General features: G+C 55.0%; 1 protein-coding gene across 2 annotated transcripts in view; it reads right to left on the bottom strand.

Moving 5' to 3' along the window:
- The window catches only part of IGDCC3 (immunoglobulin superfamily DCC subclass member 3), a 48,912-nt gene extending 35,873 nt beyond the window's left edge, over nt 1-13,039 (bottom strand). For both annotated transcript variants that reach the window (XM_084886855.1, XM_084886856.1), the window contains exons 1-2: nt 12,782-13,039; nt 10,101-10,406 (exon numbers count right to left, since the gene is read on the bottom strand). In XM_084886855.1, coding sequence (XP_084742981.1) covers nt 10,101-10,406; nt 12,782-12,881 — 406 coding nt within the window. In that variant the 5' untranslated portion in view covers nt 12,882-13,039. The remainder of the gene's footprint in view (nt 1-10,100; nt 10,407-12,781) is intronic.
- Nucleotides 13,040-16,329: the final 3,290 nt, after the last annotated feature.

Raw genomic sequence — 16,329 nt, 5'->3', positions numbered from 1 at the left:
CAATCCCAGGTGGGAAGGGGCTAGTTTGGGAGGGGGACATGGAGGGGTGCCCGTGGCAGGCAGGGCCACAGGCTGGGGCTCCAGGAATTTCGAGCCCCCTAAACCAAGGGCCTTCAGGCTGGGGATGGAAGTTGGAACCAGGACCCTCACAGGAAGTCGGGCTGTGGAGAAGAGAGTGAGAGAGCACTGAGTACCCAGGGCCACTCGCGGCAGGCTCCACAGCGGGCCTCCTTTGGTGCTCCCTAGAAGTGAGAGCCCCTCGGGCCTGGCCTGTTCCAGAGACCCACAAAGGTCCCCACTCCTCTTGCCAGGAAGGACCCCAGCACCACGCGTGGGGCTGCCCCTCCCCGCTGTGCTGCTCAGGTTACTGCGCAGCCTTTGTCCAGCCCACTGTGCTGTGGGGCCAAGAAGGCAGGGACCCTCGGGTGGGGGTGGGGGCAGAATCTCTCAGCCACCCCAGCAGGTCGGACTGTGGCCTGGAGTGGGGTTGGGGCGTGGGGGCGCGTGACTCCCAGAGGCCTTCCGCCACCTTGCCCCGGCGAAGGGATGGCACAAGGACAATCAGCAGCCTCGCGCTTCCCGCTTGATTATGACTTTTCCTGCCTCCCCCCCCCCAACAGGACCCCTGGGGAGAAGGATCCTTCTCAAACCGCACCAGTTCCTCTCCTGTGATTTGTTCTGAATTTTCAAACAAAGAGTAATTATGACAGATGTGGCGCAATCAGCATCATTATTCAGGGAAACAAGAAAGGGAAAGGGAGCTGAGGAGCCCCAGGGGGGAGGGTAGCTTGTCTTCCCTCTGTGGGAAGAAGCAACCCCCACCTCCACCGTCAGCAGCCCCGGCACCCTCCTAATCTCCTTTCCTGGCAGCCAGCTCTGCCCCCGCCAGCCCTTCCAACCTCACGGCTGGGGTAAGACCCTGTATGCAGAGCAGAGCATCCAGCCTCGCTGGCCCCTCAGACTCTCCAAGGGCCTCCAGCGGTGCCTGGGGAGGGTGGGGGCAGGAGGAGGGCTGGCCCTCCCAGAAGTGGCTCCCACTCTGGCAATCCTTCTAAGCTGTCCTCTACTCCCAATACTCTGCACCCCCACCCTGCCCGTGCCCAGGCACCTGCCTCCATTACTGAGGCATTAATACCGATGGTGTTCTCGGGGGACGCTAGCCCCCTCGAAGGATTCAGGCCATTGGATTTTGGGTCAGGCAGACCTGGATTTAAATCCCAGCTTACCTACATACTGTGTACCGTTGGGCAAGTTAATTGACCATTCTGGGCTTCTGTTTACTCATCTGTAAAAGAGGACTAGGAACAGCCATTAGTGGGATTGTTATGGGAATTAAGTAAATTAATGCACGAAGGGCTTGAGACAGCGCAGCTCCATAATACCAGGACTGCTTCTGCAACTACTGGCTACTTCACCACCGGAACCTCTCAGCTCAGCACCCAGAGGGCTTGGGAAACTCAGAGGCCCTCTGTAACACACCATGAATGTCAGGAGCCCCCACCCAAGGTTAGCTGGTTAACATTCCCATCTAGAACCACAACCACCAACAAAGCCTGGGCACATCAGGACCCGATAAAAAAAGAGAAATGAGCCTGCCAGTCTGCCCTGGGGAGATAGAAAAAGATCCCCTCTTTTTCAACCAGAGAGAAGTGAGACACTGGGGCAGGCTCAGGGCCTCAGTGTTTGAATCTGTCAAATGAGAAGATTGGACCAGAAGAGCTACAAAATTTCTCCCGCAATTCTGGGTGCCTGGGATCTGACCTGAAGGCGGGGAAGACCTCAACCATCCTACGCGGGCTAGGAATTTTAGGATGCTTTTGCTGCAGCCTGCAACTCGGTGACAGGACTAGAATTTGGTCCTCTCTCCTGGTGGTCTGCCCCCTCCTCTCCATTTAGGTGGTCTGGTCTCCATCTGCCCACCCCAAGTCCCTGGGGCCTCCTGCTCGTCCCCTCTCACATTCCAATGGCCTTGGGGGCAGCAGCCAGACCAGAAAGTCCAGTTCCTGCCCATTATCACTGTTCACATCTGCACTGCAACCCAACACCAGCATTCCAGAGAGCTGCCCCCACCACCCGCTGTGGTCAGTGTCCAGGCCCAGAGACAGGCCCCGAGCAGGGGCCGGGTTCTCAGATTCCGTCCAGGGAAGGTCTGCCCCCAGGGAGGCTTTGACTTGCCGGGGGAGCCAGGGACCCTTTCCTCTGGGGTCCTCTTTGAACCTGACCCTCACAGTCTGCCTTCTTCCTATCTCTTTGTTTTGTGCTGAGGTCTGAGCGCACCTACTTTGCTCCTGAAATAGGAAGATCTCCCTCCAAGCAGAGCAGAGGCTGGTGGGACACAGAAATCACCCCACATGGAGAAAGAGGCAGGAGGAAGGACAGGCCGGTAGAAAGAAAGGAGCTAGAGAAAGGCAGACAGCGGGTAGGACAAGGCAGGAGAAACTAGGGATGAGGGATGATAAAGACAAAGACCTTAATCATGGTCTCACAGGAAGGCAGAGAGAAGGAGCAGTGTATATAATAGGAGTATCAAACAGCAGAGAGACCAAGATCCAGAGGAGAGCTGGAGAAGGGTGCGTGGGAGAGAGAAGCTGGGATGTGAGCCCTTTGCATCAAATTTTGCTTCCCCCCCACCTGAATCAGGTGGCTGGCTGGCCGGTATTAAGCCCACACTCCCCACTCCCTTCATTTCCCTGCGATCTGGCCAGGCGCCCCTCCTGCTTGCCCCTCTTCAGGCGTTTGTTCCACCCCGGGCCTTTCCACCCTAGCTCTCTAGCCCGGCCACAAAACTCCAGGGAAAAGGGGTTCCCACAAGAAGGCCCTTCAAGGAGAGCTGGACCCCAGACTTGGGCCCCATGCACATCCTTTAGGTATGCACCACACAGGTACACACGGCAATACACAGGTATGCATGCACACACATACACATACATAAGGTCTCTACATTTCTTGTTGCATCAAGGTTATGGCCAGAGAATCTTAGGGGGGCATAGGTTAATTACACAAGGCAGACATTTTTGGAATCACTCGGTCCAGTTTAAACAAAGAGAGCAGTGAGCTGTTTGGTTTTCCATCCTGGGTGCCCTTCTGTTCCATCCTACGTTTATTGAAGCCTGTGCACAACAGCCTTCAAGCTGCTGTGAAAAGTCTCTCTCTTCACACACACACACACACACACACACACACACACACTCACTCACATGCATGCCTGCAGGGACTCTGCAGAAGAGAGAGAAAGGCAATACAAGAAGGCCAGGAGTGAAAAAGTCCTTTCTCCCTGGGGGTGGGGAGGGGACAAGGGGTTAAGGGGGGCTGGGGGCCTGTTTCATTTGCAGGCTGCAAATGCCTCCCCTATTCACCGGCCCACATTCCCAGCCAAGGCGCCTGGCCAGGGACAATGCCGGGCACAGGAACACAGAAGATTTGCACATTGTGTTCAAGGGGCCAGCTGGCTGCCTTGGACAGCGGAGCCAAGGTGTGGGAACCAGAAGCATTCGACTTCCACACTCAAGTCCTGCGGGTGGAAGGGAGGGGAGCCCTCCCCCAATGGGCTTGGGGAAACAGGCCTCCCTCATCCAGCCAGGGAACAAAGGCCAAGGTGGCAGACCCCAAGATCCAGCCATGAGGGATCCCAAGCAAGTTGGTCTCGGATTCACACCCCAGCTGGCGAGGAAGAGAGAGAGTCTCAGCTCCTCTGGAGATACACACGCAGCAGCAGCCACCCCATGATCGTGTGTGCCCCGAGTGTGTTATATCCCCCTGCCGATCCTCCTTGTTCACAGGCTCCTGTTCCTTTGAGCTATGCTATCAATTACGAGACAGGGAGAGTGAGAGAGAGAGAAAGCAAGAGAGAAGCAGAGAGAGAAACAAGAGAGACAGCGCCTTGCACCCAGAAGCCACATGTTCTTTAGTTTTTACCAGGCTCCACAGGCAGGGGGGTGTGAGAAACACAAAAGGAAGAGAAGCCCTGTAGGACCTTAAAATCTAGTTGAGGAGACAGATGGACTCTCCAGCGACAAAACAGTTACTTAACAGTGCAAGCAGCCATCGCTGAGAGGAAGGCTGAGCCTGAATGCCACAGACCACAAATACCACCTGCCTCAGCAGGGGGCAGAAGAAATTGCTGTAAGCTAAATGGTCTTTAGGGACTGAGTGGGTGAAGAGGAGCAGGTGCGAGAAGAGACGGGGAAAAGGCCCAAAGAAGATGGATGTGTCCCAAGGGTTGGCTGGATGACAAGGAAGCCTTGCTACCTTAGGGTAGAGAGGAACCTCGGTCCAGCCACCCAACTTTACAACGAGAAAAGCGAAGCCCAGAGAGGGTGACTGACGTGCCCGGAGCCACACAGGACACCCGGTGTCCAGGTGAGGTCTTCCCGTTGTACCTTGCAGCTTCTCAGGAGTGTCCGAAGGCGTTGGTCTGTGGAAGGCTGATGAGCAGGTAACAGGGCCTGAACTTTACCCATTTGCACCTACTTCTGTGCCATGGCGTACATACGGTTAAGCCACCTGGCATGAGAGCAGATCGAGGCACCATCACACCAGTGACACTCAGGGCCTGATCACTGTGCTGGTGGGTCGGCAGACATGCGTGTGAGGGCCAGTGGGGGAGATTCCCTGCTGAGCTGCTCTTCCCGGCAGAGAAGAGCCTGGCTTCCACATACCAGGTCTGAGCGTATCATCTCCCGGTGGCAAAGCCTCCCGGTTATAGCCACTTCTCCCACTGCCCTGGACAGAAGCCCCTAAATCCAATGAGCCCCTCAACACAAGCTCTACTCCCCAACAGCTCCAGCCCACAGTTTTCCTGACACCCCCACCCCACCCCACCCCCACCCAGACCCGGTTACACACACCTATGCCCAGACTCTGCCCGCAGATCCACACAACCAAGGATCTGGCTGCTGAAAGAGTCGTTGCTTAAACTGCCCTCCCTCAGACAGACTGAGAACGATGTGGACTTTAGAAGTGGGTAACCGAGGGCCTGAGGAACAGTGATTTACTGAAGTAGAGACAGAGGGGATTAGAACTGGACTCCCTCCCCTCAACACACCCCACTGCCTCTTTCTAGGGAGCTGGACTCACCGGGGGCCTTGCTGGATCCACCACAACTGACAGCTTACTAAGCTACTAGAGCATCACACTGCTCACCTCTACTACCTCCCCGGAATAATAATAGTTAATCTTTAAGGAACACTTTCTATGTGCCCTGTACCTGCCAAGTTATCCTAGGTCAGTGGTTGGCAAATTGCAGCTCGCGAGCCGCATGTGGTTCTTTGGCCCCTTGAGTGTGGCTCTTCCACAAAATACCACGGCCTGGACGAGTCTATTTTGAAGAAGTGGCGTTAGAAGGAGTTTAAGTTTAAAAAATGTGGCTCTCCAAAGAAATTTCAGTCATCGTACTGTTGATATTTGGCTCTGTTGGCTGATGAGTTTATCCTCACAACTAGGTCATCCTCACAAGATTTCTCCTTGGCAAGAACTACTTCCCCATTCTAAAGACGAGGAAACTGAGGCTCAGAGAGGCTAAGAGCCTTGCCCAAGTCCATCCAGCCAGCGTCTCGTGGCCTCCATAGCCCACCCGCTTAACCACGGTTGGGCCCGCCCCGTCAGGATGGCTCAGGCTGGGAGGGGGGCAATCCTGGCTTCTGAGAACCCAGCCAGCATTGAGACAGGCTGGACCTCATCCTAAACTAGTGGTCAATACCCAGCACTACCAGCAACACTGATAATGAGCATTTCCCAGATGCCAGGCCTGTGCCGGGTGCTTTACACCCACCACCCATTTAATGCCCTAACAGTCCCGATAGGCTGGTGGTGTTATGCCCATTTTTTAAAGTTGAGGGCACAGAGGTCAAGAGAGTTAAGTAACTAGTGGTAAGGACACATGGCCAAGGAGTGTCAGAGCCAGGGTTCAAACCCGCCTTGGTCTGGCCCTGAAGCCCACGTACTTCTGACTTCACTGTGCTGCCTGTGGACCCAGCACCAGTGATTAGGACACGGGCGTGGCTTCTCCTCCAGCACCTGGGGACTAGCAGCGTCAGCGTCACCTGGGCTTCTGTTTGACATGTAGAACCCCCCTTGGCCTAGACCCGTGGTCGGCAAACTGCGGCTCGCGAACCACAGGCGGCTCTTTGGCCCCTTGAGTGTGGCTCTTCCACAAGATACCACGGCCTGGGAGAGTCTATTTTGAAGAAGTGGCATTAGAAGAAGTTTAAGTTTAAAAAATGTGGCTCTCCAAAGAAATTTCAATCGCACTGTTGATATTTGGCTCTGTGGACTAATGAGTTTGCCAACCACGGGCCTAGACCTACTGATTTAAAATCTGGCTTGTAGCCCGACTGGTTTGGCTCAGTGGATAGAGCATCAGCCTGTGGATTGAAGAAGGGTCCCTGGTTCGATTCCAGTCAAGGGCACATACCTGGGTTGCGGGCTTGATCCCCTTTGGGGGACATGCTGGAGGCAGGCCAATCAATGATTCTCTCTCATTACTCATGTTTCTATCTCTCTTTCCCTCTCCCTTCCTCTCTGAAATCAATAAAGTTATAGTTTTTTGTTGTTGTTTTTTTTTTTTTTAAATCTTTATTGTATCAAGATCCCCAAGTAACTCACAGACACAATACAGTTTGGGGAAGTCCTGCTCTAGGTCACATAGCTCTTCACTCCCGTCCCCCCAGGGGCCTGACACCAAGAACTGAGGCCAGGAAGGGAGGGGCAGGAGCTGAGGGCTTCTGCCTGAGGGGAGCAGGGGAGCAGGGAGAGGATCCCCCAGTCATCACCCCCCCTGTAGGTAGCCATCCCTCTTTGAGTCCTCCAGGCTCCACAGGTGTGAGTCCATGCACCCCTCCGGAGGGATGGCAGAGGGCCTCAGGGTCTCACAGCCCAGCTGCAGCCGATGCCCAAAGGCTTGGGAGAGTCCCCAGGCCCCCGCAGGAAGGGGTTAAAAGAGAACAAGTCACACTCAGGCTCTAATAATTCCACCCCCTAGTAAGTTTCCCGGAGTGCTCCCGGCCTGAATCCCAGGGGAGGAGCAGAGGAGAGGCTGGGAGCAGACGTGGGCAGCTTGCTGTTGTTGGCCACGTCAGTGAAGCTGCCTTAAATGAAGATGGAAGTCCTGGCTCCCACTACTGGGCACCTTCTAAGCGCCGGGCAAAGTGTGGGTGTGCTAGTCCCCACAACCATCTCTCAGGGCAGGCGTGCGTGTTACAGGCGCGGAAACTGCCACGGGGAGGCTCACGGGCCCAGCGTTTCCCTCTTAACCAGTGTCTCCATTTTCACCCCCCAAACCAGAAGCACATGGAACAGCAGGGCGGGGAAAACTAGAAATGCTAGACGCTCGACCCTCATGCTAGGCCCCTGACCCACTCCATCCTAAAAGGGAGATACTTGGAGCGGAGGCCCCCTAGGAATCAGCCTGTAGTTCAGCCCGCTCTGGTCAGGCCAACGTCCAATGCAGCGTCTGAGCCCCCTGGGGTGGGAGGCGGGTGTTCCCTGGGGTCAGCCCACCTGCCCACATAGACTGGACCCCATCTGCTTCCCTGGGCTAGTCCTCTGGGGGGACTGGGTGCCTGTAAGGGGTGCTTAGCACGTCCCTCCCCATCAGCGGCTGTGGAGTAGGCAGGAGAGGTGGGGCCTCAGGGGTCTCCTCACACCTTTCCAGCACTGCACCCTCCCAGCCACCCCATCTGCAGTGCCTGCAGGTAGAAGGCAGGGAGTTCTTCCCCAAGGAGGAAACCTAGGCAACGAAGCAGCCCTGCAGGTTTCTAGGGACATCAGCCTGTGAAGTGAGAAAAGGAGAACCAGCCACTGCTTGCTTGATATCCAAGCGTTTCCCCAGGCCCCCCCCTCCCCCCCCCGCCTTGTGCGGGGAGAGAGGCCATATCAGACTGCCAGTGTTTGGGGGCAACACCCCCAGCTTTCCCCGGACCCGGACCCGCCAAAGGCTTAGCGAAGGTGACCTCACCCATGACTGCTTCCCCCCCACCGCCAGAGCCCACAGCGCAGCTTTTTATACCGTTAGGCATCTAAGGAAACCAAACATCTTGAAAGTATTACCATTTATAGAAAAACACATTTGCAATTAACTATATAGAAACACCTGGGGATTTATCTCCCAGGCGCAGAGGTCACCAATCCCGGGGCATTGATGTGGGTGAGGGAGTGGGGCCCGAAAAGTCTCGTTTCTCCCACCCGCAAGCTTCCTCAAGTCCCTGCCCCCTGTGCGTGCTTCTCTTCCTCACACCCGCCATCTGCTCCAAGGGCACACCAGCCTCCCCTGCCCGCCGAGGGCCAGGGCGTGAGGGTCGCTGAGCCAGATTCGGCCTCGAGGTCCAGGGCTGCCTCCGGAGAGCTCCATATGGGGGCCTGGGCCAGCCTTCCCGAGAACAAAGGGGCATCTCACACGCGACCAGAGGGCTCCTGCCTCAGAACGATTCATCACTCACCAGCCGCTCAGAGCAACTGTGCAAATGCCCTCAGAGCCAGGAAGAAACTTGTCAGGGATCAGGCAGGAAGGAGGCGGCGTGCCATAGGAGTTAAGCGGGAGGGTGTAGGGTTCAGACGGCCTAGACAAATGGTCAGCAAACTCATTAGTCAACAGGGCCAAATATCAACAGTAGAACGATTGAGATTCCTTTGGAGAGCCGAAAACCGACTCCTGCGCGTGGGCCGCGGAGTTTCAATCGCACTGTGCGTGCGGGCCCGCACGTGGTGTTTTGTGGGAGAGCCACACTCGAGCCGCAGTTTGCCGACCACTGGCCTAGACTGCAGGCCTGGCTTCTCTGCTTACCAGAATGGCCCTGAATCCCCCTAAGGGTCAGTTTTCTCTCACCTGTGAAAGGGGGATGGTAACTACCAATCTTCCTGGGTCTTTGTGATGGCTGACTGAGGTAATCCATGCAAAGCACGTAGGGTGCCCCTCATGCAGCAGGTACTTAATAAGTAGCAGCTAGAATTACTGTCAACCAGTTAAAGCACCCTCTCTAAGGGAGCCCTCCCCCTGGGGAGTACCGAGCTGTGAGATGGAGAACATATACACCTGCCGAAACTTTGGTGGTTCCAACCATGGCTCCCCCACCCGATAGCCTGCCATCTCCCCAAGATACAGAGATAATTTTGGTTTAGGCAACACGCTCCCACAAGAACTGTGCAAAGCAGGGCAGTAAAACACATCCATCCTCCCCTCACACATCAGCTCAAGCAAAGCACAATTCCAGCGCTAAAGCACTTTGCTTGGCATTTTCTCTCCTATTCAAAAAAGCACAGCAGGTAGCAATTCACCACAATGTACACGTTAAGTATCTTAGGATTTTATTGTCAAGTATATCTCAATCAAACTGAAATTTTTAAAAAGCACATCAGCATGAAGGTGAGTGGGATAAGTGTTAATGCCGTTATTGCAATAACTCCAAAAAATCTTTTTACCGTATTTCTTGTAAAGCAAATTGTTGACAAGCTTCAGAATGTCATTACTGGTATAGTGAGAAGTGAGGTTGAAAGTCAGCACATAATTAAAAATTCCACCCTAGCCAGTTTTGCTCTGTGGTTAGAGCGTAGGCCCTCGGACTGAAGGGTCGCGGGTTTGATTCCAGTCAAGGGCACAACCCAATCAATGTGTCTCTCTCACACTGATGTTTCTCTCTGTCTCTCCCCCTCCCTTCACTCTTTCTAACAATCAATGGGGGGAAATATCCTTGGGTAAGGATTAACAAAAGTTCCATGTAGCCAAAATTTCCCTTCAAAAATATCTTAAACCATCCAAAAATATGACAAGTGTTTATCTTGAAACACAAGACTCATACTCAATGGATCAGGAAGCTCACAATATACAGGCATAAAGAAACTAAGACACACAAAGTTGGATAAAGTGCCCCCTCTCTCTCCCTCTTCCCACTACACTGTTTGGCTATATTATTGTCAAATCACAATCTAATCAATTAAATGAGTATATGTAAATGAGTAATTCCACCACCATAAATTACCGCTATGCACCTCTCAACAGACACAAGCTGAGAAGTTAGTCCTCTGGAAGGCTAGGATGGAACTGCTCCTCAGGCTCCCCATGCCCTTGACCCCCAATTTGGGGAAAATAGTAAAAGGTGTCCACTTACTTGCTGCCTGGACGCGAGCCTTCCGGCTAACCACCAGCCCAAAGCGGTTCTGAGCCACACACTCATAGTCGCCCTCATCTGAAGGGCTGTCTCCTGGATCCAGCCGGAAGTGCCGGATCACCAAGGACCCATTGGCCAGCACGGTGGAGTGAGGGCCCTCCGGCAGCTCCACCCCATTCTTCCTCCAGGTGATTCGCACTGGAGGGGTCCCTTCCACCCTGCAGCCCAGCACCACAGGCTGCCCAGGGACTGCGACCTCATCGCCTGGCTCCACAGCAAAGGCCAGTTCGGCAGAGTGGTCAAGACCTGCATGGGGCAGGGGAGAGGAGAGGAAAAGAAGAGATGAGTGTGGAATGAGCAGACAGAGAGAACTACACACACACACACACACACACACACACACACACGAGTTCTAAGTTCTCTGGATCTGTGCATTTCATCCCCATCTTTCTGTAATGTTCATAGGAATCTCTAGTAATACGTAGGATTTTGTGCATTATGAAGTGTCATCTCATGCTGCTGTAACTTAATCCACACACAATCTCAGAAAGATAGACCTTATTTATTCTATCTCCTCTTTTACAAGGAAGCTGACACCAAGAGATATTAAGCAACTTGTCCAGGGTCTCGCAGTTACTAGTTGCAAATTTATTAACTGCAAGATTGGTTCCAACACAGCTGCAGCCACTTCTGTGGCCAGCATGTTTAAGCATGAAGCTTCACAGACTTCCACAGAGCGTGACCGCAGGTAAAGTATTCAACCTGTCCTGGCTTCCCGTTCTTCATCTGTTTACATCAGGAGCAACAATTCAATTTGAGTTATAAGGTTACCAAATATGATTAGAAGACTTAAAGGTACTCTGAAAAGTTAAAAGTTCTAGACACAGCCCTAGCCAGTTTGACTCAGTGGATAGAGTGTGGGCCTTCGGACCAAAGGGTGCCAGGTTCGATTCCAGTCCAGGGCACATGCCCCAGTTGTGGATACGGTCCAAGGTGCAGGAGACAGCCAATCAATGATTCCCTCTCATCACTGATGTTTCTATCTCTCCCCTCCTCTCTGCAATAAATAAAAATATATTTTAAAAAATTCTAGACATTTATAAAGTGAGAGAAATAAAACAGTGCTTCTTTTTGCTGGCAAAACCATCTGAGGTCTGATGGGTGCCTGGCAGGGAGCAGGATATGTGGGCCCTAAATGCACTGGGTATTGTTTTTTGTTGTTGGTTTGGTTTGGGTGGTTGTGTTTTTGTCATAAGGAGAGAAGAGGAGCACCAAACGTCAAGTCAGATTTCCCAAAATTCTGGAAAGAGAAGGTTCCTAGAACCTTTAGTCCCAGCAACAGATCCACTCCCGCAGAGAAGAGGAGAGCTGGGAGAGGAGGGGAAGGGGTGTGGAGGAAGAGCAGGATGGGGGAATCAGGAAAAGCCTTCAAGGAAAGACAAGCGCTCCAATCCCAGGCGCGATGCCAAGACGCCAACTTCTCCAACAAGCAACTCACCAGGCCAGTTACAACTTCCCTCCAGGAGATAAGGGCCCGCCTACGCTGAGAGGGCAGCCACAGACCCCTCCTCACATCTCCAGAAAACTAGCGACCCCAGAGCTGCGTCCGCCCGGCTGGGGGAGATGGGGGAGTGGGTGGAGGAAAAGGAGGGGGGCTGGGGGTATGGACGCCCCCCCCCTCAAGGATATGTAATCTTTTAAGACGTTCGAAGATCATACCTCTTCAAACCGCTACCCAGGACCTGCAGTCCTCAACCCAACCTCAGCATAGCAGCGGGGGATAAAGTTTCTCCTGGGGGCGCACGCGACAGCCTACTTCTCCGAGCTGAGCGGAGAGAACACGCCCAGATGCCCAGAGGGGTGTCTGCTGAGAACTTGGGGTAGGAGAGGCAAGGACTAGATTTGCACCCATTACAGCCACTGAGAGAACCGGGTGGTGAGACGGACTCTGGGCAGCAGAACCGGACCCGGAGCCCGGGGCCGGGGCGGCTGGGCGAGCGCACACCCCGGGGAAGGCGGGCACGTGGGCACCCGCGCTGGCTCGCTCGCTCGCTCCGGGTCGGCTCCTCTCCCGCTTCCTCCGCTCGCCGGGTGCCTCTCCAGCCTCCCGGTCCCCACGCGCGGCCGCCGGGAGCCTTCCCCCTCTCCCCCTCCGTCTCTCCCGCGCCCCCCGCGCCCCGGTCCCACCTCAAACCCAAGACGCGCCTTTCCGCCCGGGGCAGCCCGCCGGCTCCCAGCCTCCGCCCACCCTAGCCCCCAGCTCCGCTGTCCCGGCCCCGCCCGCCGGGCTCCGGCCACCCCACCTCTCGGAGGGACTCAGTCCTGCGGGTCCCCCTGGCTGGTTCCCCCAGCTCCCCAACTCCAGTCCGCCCGCCTGGAGCTCACGTTTTGCCGCACGCCTTTACCCCTCGGTCCGGGTTCGGGTGCTGCCCCGAGTCCTGGAGCCGCTTCGGACTCAGCCGGGGCTCGGTCCCCAGCATCCCCCGGCCGCCCCAGCCGCCCGGCCTCGGCGCCCTCTCCCCCCCGGCTCCGCCCTGGCCAGCCCGGCTCCCCATCCCGGGCGAGCCGCTCCCGCCCGAGTCCTCCCGCAGGTCCTCCCGCGGGTCCGCGCGCTCTCCCCCGTCCGCCCTGCCGCCCGCTCACTCCCTTCCACCCCTTCCCGGCGGCGGGCGCCCACTCACCGCCGCTGGGCGCGGGCAGCAGCAGCAGCAGCAGCAGCGGCGGGAGCGGCGGGAGCCGGGGCCGGGGCCGGCGCGGGGGCGCGGCGCGCGGAGCGGCCATGGGGCTCGCGGTCCGTTCGACTCCGCGGCGCGCGCGGCTCCGGGGCCTCTGGCGGCTCACAGCGCCCCGCGGGGCCGGCGCCGGGGCCGGGCCCGGAGCAGCACCGGCCGGGGCCGAGCCCGGGCGGCGGGGCGCGGGGGCCGCATGCCCGCCTAGGCGCGCCGGGGGCGCCGGGGGAGCGCCGCTTGCGCCATCTTGCACCCTCCGCGGCGATCTGTCAGCCTCGCCCGAGGTGCGCGCTCCTCCGCACTCGCCGCCGCCGAGCCCGCCCCGCCCTCCTCCCCCGCCCGCCGCCGGCCGCCCCCCTGCCCGGCCCTGCGGTCCCCTCCCCCCGGCCCCTCTCCCCGGAGGCCCGGGCTGGGGAACAAAAGAGCCGGCGAGCGCTGTGCGCGGCCGGACATTCCGGGGCCGGGCGGACGCGCCCCTGAGCTTTGAACTGCGGCTGGAGCGGCCGGCGCCGTCCCGCACCGCGGCCCCCGCGCCCCCGCCCCGTGGGCCAGCCCCGACTTGGGGGGACCGGGAAACGGGGGACCCGGCGGGCTGTGGGGTGGGTCCGGGCTGCGGAGAAACGCGCGAAGATGCGGGGTCTGCTCGGACCATCTCTTTCATCTGTGCGCCCTTCTCCGCCGTGTCCAAGTCTATATTCTCGAGATAATCCCCCTCAGAACGGCATAAAGTTGTCAAAGATTCCGTTTTCCATGCGTTTCTGGGACTTCCACCCAAAGGCGGGGACGTGGAGCTGCAAGATTGGCCTCTCTAGACTGAAGCGGGAGTCCCCCGCTTGCGTGGACGGGAGATGGAGGGGTGGGGAGCCGCCTCCAGGGTGGGGAGAGCCGACCCAGCAGGACAATGAGGACGCTAAGGTACCCCAGTCACCCGGCTCCCCACCGCAGTTCCCCGAGCTGTGGAGCCCAGCCAAGCCCGGCAGTCACTCTCTGAGTTCCCCTGAAAAATAAAGATCATCATCTCTCTCCTACCCACCCCTAGAGACCTTTAAACCACCCGGGTCCTGACCTGGGTACTGGAAAAGCAAACCACAGGTTAAAATTCCCAGGAACATTTCCAAAGCCCAAAGAAGTCGCAGTGTTTCGCATCAGAGAACAAATAAGGAGACAACCTAGGTCCCCTGTGAAAATGACAACTCCTAGGAGTTACATGGACATCTAGCCCTCAGAGATCTTGCATCTTCATCACTCACTATTATCTGATCTGTTGAGTCCAGCATGATGGGCTAGTCCAGAGGTCGGCAAACTGTGGCTCGCGAGCCACATGCGGCTCTTTGGCCCCTTGATTGTGGCTCTTCCACAAAATACTATGGCCTGGACGAGTCTATTTTGAAGAAGTGGAGTTAGAAGAAGTTTAAAAATTTTGGCTCTCAAAATAAATTCCAGTCCTTGTATTGTTGATATTTGGCTCTGTTGACTAATGGGTTTGCCGACCACTGGGCTAGTCCAACTGAAATTATTGAGCTCCGCCTGGCTGGTGTGTCTGGGTGGTTGCGTATCAACCCATGAACCAGGAGGATGCCGCTCAGGGTGCATGCCCAGATTTCAGGCTCAATCCCCAGTAAGAGGCATGCAGAAGGCAGCCTCCCATTAATGTTTCTATTTATCCCCCACCCTCTCTAAAATTAATTTAAAAAAACATATAAAATTATTGAGCACCTACTTAGGTCTAGGAGCAGGAGATTTAAAGGGAGTGGCCTCTGCCTCACTCAGCTATTTGCTCCTGGCATTGGACTGGGATTGCAGAGGAATAACCAAGTCTCTCTTTTGGTACCAACTCTGGGATCTTGGGATCAGGAATGTTACCCACCTATAAAACCTTGGTGCAGATGAGTAAAGAAGTGTTTGCCACCGAAACTGGTTTGGCTCAATAGATAGAGCGTCGGCCTGTGGACTGAAAGGTCCCAGGTTGGATTCCGGTCAAGGGCATGTACCTTGGTTGTGGGCACATCCCCAGTAGGGGGTGTGCAGGAGGCAGCAGATCTATGATTCTCTCTCATTGATGTTTCTAGCTTTCTATCCCTCTACCTTCCTCTCTGTAAAAAAAAATATATATATATATGTATATATATATATATATATATATATATGTGTGTGTGTGTGTGTGTGTGTGTGTATATGTGTGTGTGTGTGTATGTATATATATATATATATATATATATATATATATATATATATATATATGTGTGTGTGTGTTGGCCTCCAGAAACCTGACAAGCTTATGATGGGGTGTGTGCAGCCCAGTACTTCTCACTCTGAGAGCAAGCACTTGAGGCATGGGAACAGTGGGAGGCAGTGGAGAAATTCAGGGTCAGGGGACAGCAGCACACCAAAGCCCCAAGTGATTTTAGTAAGGAAGAGCAGGAATGGTAGACCTCTATTGGCCATAGGAAAGGGAGGGAAACGGGGGGGGGGGGGGGGGGGGGGCGGACCTTGGGCCCAAAGTCCTGACAGTCCCTCCCACAGGGCTTTGAATTCTCAGCAAACCCTTCTTGGCTTGTCCTGAACTCACAGGGGTCAAATTGGTGTCCTGAGCTGCTGTCATTTTAAATTCATCTTGACAAGTGTTTAATTCTTCTTTATCACAACCCTGGTCTAGGAGTGATATGCAAATAATGGCTATTCTGCCACATGTAAAATGTGCAGTATCTCTCCATATGATCTGTCAATTAACTTGGGACTGGCCCACCAGCCACTTTGGGGGTGGTCCTGGGCAGGGTAGCCTCTGGCTTTTGGTTTCCTCCATGAGAAAAGCATGCATGTGGCCCCGGGAAGGTAACTCAGTAGTAGATTGGAATGTCGTTCCAATATACCAAGGTTTCAGGTTTGATCCCCGCCAGGGCACATGCAAAAATCACCCAATGAAAGCATAAATAAGTGGAACAACAAATTGATGCTTCCCATCTCTCTCTCTCTCTCTCTCAAATCAATAAATAAAAATTAAAAGAAAGAGCCCTAACCGGTTTGGCTGAGTGGATGGAGCATTGGCCTGCGGATTGAAGGGTCCCGGGGTCAATTCTGGTCAAGAGCATGTATCTTGGTTTCAGGCACATCTCCAGTGGAGGGTGTGCAGGAGGCAGCTAATCGATGTTTCTCTCTCATTGATGTTTCTAACTATCTCTCTCCCTTTCTCTCTGTAAAAAATCAATAAAATATATATATATTTTTAAAAATTAAAAGAAAGGCATGCATGTTCCAGGCTCTGTAAAGATCTTAGCAGAGAATCTGCCAACCATGATCCTGAGAGGAGTGTGGGTGTGAGGGAGAAATTTTGTGTGTGACTGTGTGCCCATATTGGAGTTAATGGACACAAAGGTATTTGTGAACATCAGTATGCACATGTGAAGCTCTGAGCTTGCCTAAATGTGTGAATGTGCAGCCATGAACCTTCTGGAGACCAGAGTTAATCAAAGTACAATTGTGGAGCCCCAAATCTCTGGAGT

Source organism: Pipistrellus hanaki (genome assembly GCF_964339955.1).
Source record: "Pipistrellus hanaki genome assembly, chromosome: 1".
NCBI classification, from domain to species: domain Eukaryota; kingdom Metazoa; phylum Chordata; class Mammalia; order Chiroptera; family Vespertilionidae; genus Pipistrellus; species Pipistrellus hanaki.
This window is presented reverse-complemented; position numbering and strand designations above follow the sequence as displayed.